Raw genomic sequence first — 4,787 nt, 5'->3', positions numbered from 1 at the left:
CTGTGAGCATTTTGCACTCTCTTCAGGAGCTGCTAGATCCTGGGCAAGGCCAGGCTGACTTCAAGGAAAGGAATCGTCCCCTCTTGACCAAGAAGGCACTGCGAAAAGCAGGATGAAGTAAGCAGGCACCCACTTTTCTGTTTGCGGGGGTCACCTCAATTCTCTGGGGGACAATCTCGTAATTCCAGATTATTTGTTACAGGGGACTTTTTTTTAGAATGCAAAGTGCTCCTCCCCTGGACAGAGCTGTGCAGGAGGGAGGATTTCAGAAAGTGCACCCCCCCACACTCCTGCTCCAATTCCCCCCCACCCCTCGAGCCCTGCGGTTCCTCCAGTGCAAGCCTACAAGATCCGTAGCCCCTCCTCCTGTCGAATGTTTGCTTCTCCTGCATCTGTAGAAGGCACTGGAGCCCTGCCAGAAATGAAGATGTTGCCAGCCTCCTCCCCCTGCCCGCCCGCCCCTCTCAGCGTCCCTCTTGGCAGCTCTGGGAGTTTATTTCAGCCTTGGGTTTACCAACTGAGCAAGAAAGTTACTTGCTAGCTTGAATTTGGGGATGGGGAGTTTTTTAAAAGTCAAGACCCCCCCCCCCGGCAGGCTACAGTTCTCCCATCTGACCCCCTGAAAGCCCTCTCAAGGGCATGTTTTTCTTGTGGTTGTTATGTGCCTTCAAGTCGATTACGACTTATGGCGACCCTATGAATCAGCGACCTCCAACAGCATCTGTCGTGAACCACCCTGTTCAGACTTTGTACGTTCAGGTCTGTGGCTTCCTTTATGGAATCAATCCATCTCTTGTTTGGCCTTCCTCTTTCTCTACCCCCTTCTGTTTTTCCCAGCATTATTGTCTTTTTTAGTGAATCATGTCTTCATATTATGTGTCCAAAGTATGATAACCTCAGTTTCATAATTTTGGCTTCTAGTGACAGTTCTAATGAACTGACTCCCCCCTCGCCCCACATAAGAGCGCACAGGATTGCAGTCTTGGTTGTTCCCCCCGCCCCAGTCCATCCAAAGCTGGCACCATTTATTTTAGAGGAAAGGATCCCAGATCCCTAGCAGATGATCTGCAGGACCCCCCCCCTTAATTTAGGGCATTTCTATCTTGCAAATCCGTTTGGGATCCAATAGCACCACAAAGACTAGAGGGCACTCTTCCGTTAGAGTGGGAGCCTGTGGCCCTCCAGATGTTGCTGGACTCCACCTCCCATCCTCCCTCACCATTGGCTGCGCTGGCTGGGGACGATGGGAGTTGGAGTCCAGCAACATCTGGAGGGCACCACCTTGGGGAAGGCTGCTTGGACTTTTATATATAGTTTCATCTAGGGGCATCCTCCTCCGAGATCAGCTGTCAGTTCCGGGTGCAACTCCAGCTGGGGCCACTGTTCTTTCCTTTGCTGCAGAGACGTTATCAGGGTCTTTGGGGCTACCTTCAGGCCAAATTTCAGCTTCCTAAAGGGTGTGGCAAGTGCAGCACTGTATATTTATTTATTAATTTTATTATTTGATTTATATCCCGCCCTTCCTCCCAGCAGACTTTAAAATACATTAAAACAAAGCATGTTTAAAAACATTTTTTTAAAAAGCTTTGAAGACATCTTGGACATATATTTGCACAACAGAGTATTTTTATGGGACGTACAAGGCCAAACAAGAGATGAATTGATTCCATAAAGGAAGCCATAGACCTGAACTTACAAGATCTGAACAGGGTGGTCCACAACAGATGCTCTTGGAGGTCGCTGATTCATAGGGTCGCCATAAGTCGTAGTCGACTTGGAGGCACATAACAGCAACAAACATCAGCAGGTCCCCATTACTGATGGGATCTCTTGTCCATGTTTTACTTTTCCCCCTGAAGAACAGCTTTGGCCTCCCGCACTGGGCCACGGCCATCAGTTTCCTAGCATCAGCTAAGATTCTCTCCTTCTTCCCTTGCAAAAAAGGCTATCTTAGGTTTATTCACTTATATGTATACAGGCCACTTTTATAACATCCACACACTGGTTCAAAATGAAGGCAGCAGCTCCTCTCTGCTTGGAAATGAAATTCAGAGCTGGATGTCATTCACATGACCCATAAAACATTCATCCCTGCGTTGGACTCAATGGCCTTATAGGCCCCTTCCAACTCTGTGATTCTATGATTCCCAAACCTTTGAATGATCAAATTGATGATAAACAACATCAGTGACAACAACGAGCTGTGTCCAGCCCATAAACCAGTTCCCACAGGGCCAAACTCAAATCCCAATGCGTCATCCATCCCCTCATGGTTCCTGCAATGATTCATAGGTCCATTATGGGGAAGAGACAGTAGTCACATGAGGGAGCATCAAAATGGCCTTTCAACGATTTTATCGATGTATTATGTTGATTTATCTCGCTGTTCCTCCAGGGAGCATGGGATAATATTTGTGGTTTCCACTACATTTTATTTCACAACAGCCCTGTCAGGTAGGCTGGGTTAGTAACTGGCTTAAGATCATCCAGTGAGCTTTGTGGATGGTTGCAGATATGTATCTCTGAGTCTAAGCCTGACACTCCCTTCACTACACCCCAACAGAACTGAAACTCTTTTGTTACAGTACATCTGTTTGTGCTTCCATGTGAGGTTTTTACACTGGGATTGTCAGTCTTTGTGGATCTGCTTTTTACCTGCCTCTCTCTTCCCTTTGCAGACCCTTATGGGAGAAGCTCCAGAGCCTGCAATGCCATTTCACCTGGCAGTTTGAGAAAGAGGGCCAGGTGAATGCAGCACACATCCTGAAGATGTTGGCTCTCCAGGCGGAACACACGCCACACCGGAACCACGCCACCTTCATCGCCATGAAGGCCTACCTGCAGCACTTGCAAGGGGACTACAGAGAGGCCCTGGGCAGCCTCCGAGAAGCAGAGGAAGTCCTGAAACGAGACCATCTGGCCAACTTCTCCCGCCAGGCCCTGGTGACTTACGGGAACTATGCCTGGGTTTATTACCACTTGGCCAATTTCGACATGGTGGAGCTCTACCTGGGCCGGATTCGGGAGACCTGCCGGTCCCTGGCCAGCTCTGAGACTTACTCTGTTCTGACCCCTGAAATCCATGCCCAGAAAGGCTGGTCCCTCCTGGCTGTTGGCTTCCGGAACAGGGAGGAGGCCCAGGAGTGCTTCCGAATGGCACTGCAAGGAGATGAGTCCAACGAGGAATTCAACGCAGGACTGGCAACCTCTGTGTATGCATGCTGGACTCACTCTTTCAGATATGATCTTTGTAAGGAGGCCCAAAGATTGCTGGAAGAGGTTGTCCTTAGCCAGCCCCAAAATTATGAAGCCAAAGCATATTTGGTCAATGTGCTCCTGACAACAAGTACAGGCTGGAGAGCAAACAGCCTGATGGAAGACGTTGTCCAGAACAGCCTCAACCCTGAAGTCCTCAGAAATGTTGCCAGGCTGAAAAAGCCAAACTCATTCCCCAAGCAAATCCCCCGAGCAATTTCCATCTTGAAGCAGGCCGTAGCCCTGGATCCTGGCTACCATCTCCTCCACTACGACCTTGGGCAATGTTACAAGAACGAGATGGAAAGAGCCTCACCAGAAAAAAGAGAAGAAATGCTGGCAGCTGCTACCGAGAGCTTCCAACAGGCTGTGGAAACGGATCCTCCGTTTATATTCCCCAGGTTGGAACTGGCTAAACTCTACAGAGAAAAGTCCCCTGCTTACGAGGAAGAGATGTACCTGACCCTGATGGAGGGGCTGCCAGGAGTCAGCAAGCGATGCCAGCAGGCCATCTACCTCCACTGGGGAGACTTCCTCCTCCACAAGAAGGGGCTGAAGCACCAGGCCCTGGAGATGTACCAGGCGGGCTTCGGAATTGTAGATGGCCACATTAATGAGAAGCGGCAGCTGAAGGCCCGGCTGGTGGACCTGGCAAAGATGTTTCAGGAAGACTCTGAAATGCACCAGGCTGAGTCTATCTACCACATTGTTGGCTTCCCTTACGCACAAAGGTCTGGCTGTAAATTTAGCAAGTAAATTAAATTCTGCAAGGGAAGGGAAGTCAGGAGCTGAAGATGCGGATACTTTTCTATGCATTTGAAACAAGCCTTCCTGTTCAGCAGATGTTTGCTGCCCAAAGATCTTCTGACTTCCGCTAACCTTAGTAGAAAGTTTGCTCTTGTTTGGCTTTTTCTGCGACATTCCTCTCTGCCGTTCCGTGGCACGCTTAAGCGGGCTCCTTCTGCTTCCTGAATCCCTCTTGGCTCTCTTGAGGCAACGAGACGCAATGCTTCATTTTGTTGCAAATGGAGGAATGGAAAGCACCTGGCCCTTGCCATTTTGGGGACCTGCCATCCCTCCTCTCTGGTGATCAATGCTCACAGGACTTCACAACATCTACCTAGATCAAACAGAGCTTGGAAAAGTTACTTTTTTGAACTACAACTCCCATCAGCCCAATCCAGTGGCCATGTGGGCTGGGGATGATGGGAGTTGTAGCTTAAAAAAGTAACTTTTCCAAGCTCTGAGATCAAATGTAGATAAACTGTGCATAATAGTATCACGAGTGTCCATTTCTTATGGACTGGGGAGTGTCAGTGCCCTCCTGAATCTTGAAAACAAAGAGTCAGGAGAAAGTTCCACAAAGCAGCAAGCATGTGAACTGGAAATGCTTTCATTCCACCTCAGGGACATTGAAGGGGTTCTATATTTTTCTGCATGTAGCAGATTAATACTTGATGCAATAACTGGTTCTGTTTCTCTGTTTGTTTGCATTTCTACCAGCTTGATGTTCTAGCCACAATAAAAGATGT

At 48.7% G+C, this 4,787-nt stretch overlaps 1 protein-coding gene across 1 annotated transcript; it reads left to right on the top strand.

Moving 5' to 3' along the window:
• Nucleotides 1-4,787, top strand: LOC133363256 (interferon-induced protein with tetratricopeptide repeats 5-like). The gene is made up of 2 exons (XM_061582645.1): nucleotides 1-117; nucleotides 2,679-4,787. The coding sequence occupies exons 1-2, from the start codon at nucleotides 113-115 to the stop codon at nucleotides 4,009-4,011; spliced, it is 1,338 nt and encodes a 445-aa protein (XP_061438629.1). The 5' UTR covers nucleotides 1-112; the 3' UTR covers nucleotides 4,012-4,787.

The sequence above is a fragment of the Rhineura floridana genome, chromosome 8 (assembly GCF_030035675.1).
Source record: "Rhineura floridana isolate rRhiFlo1 chromosome 8, rRhiFlo1.hap2, whole genome shotgun sequence".
Lineage (NCBI taxonomy): Eukaryota > Metazoa > Chordata > Lepidosauria > Squamata > Rhineuridae > Rhineura > Rhineura floridana.
The sequence above is the reverse complement of the archived record's forward strand: the minus strand, read 5'-3'. Positions and strand labels throughout refer to the sequence as shown.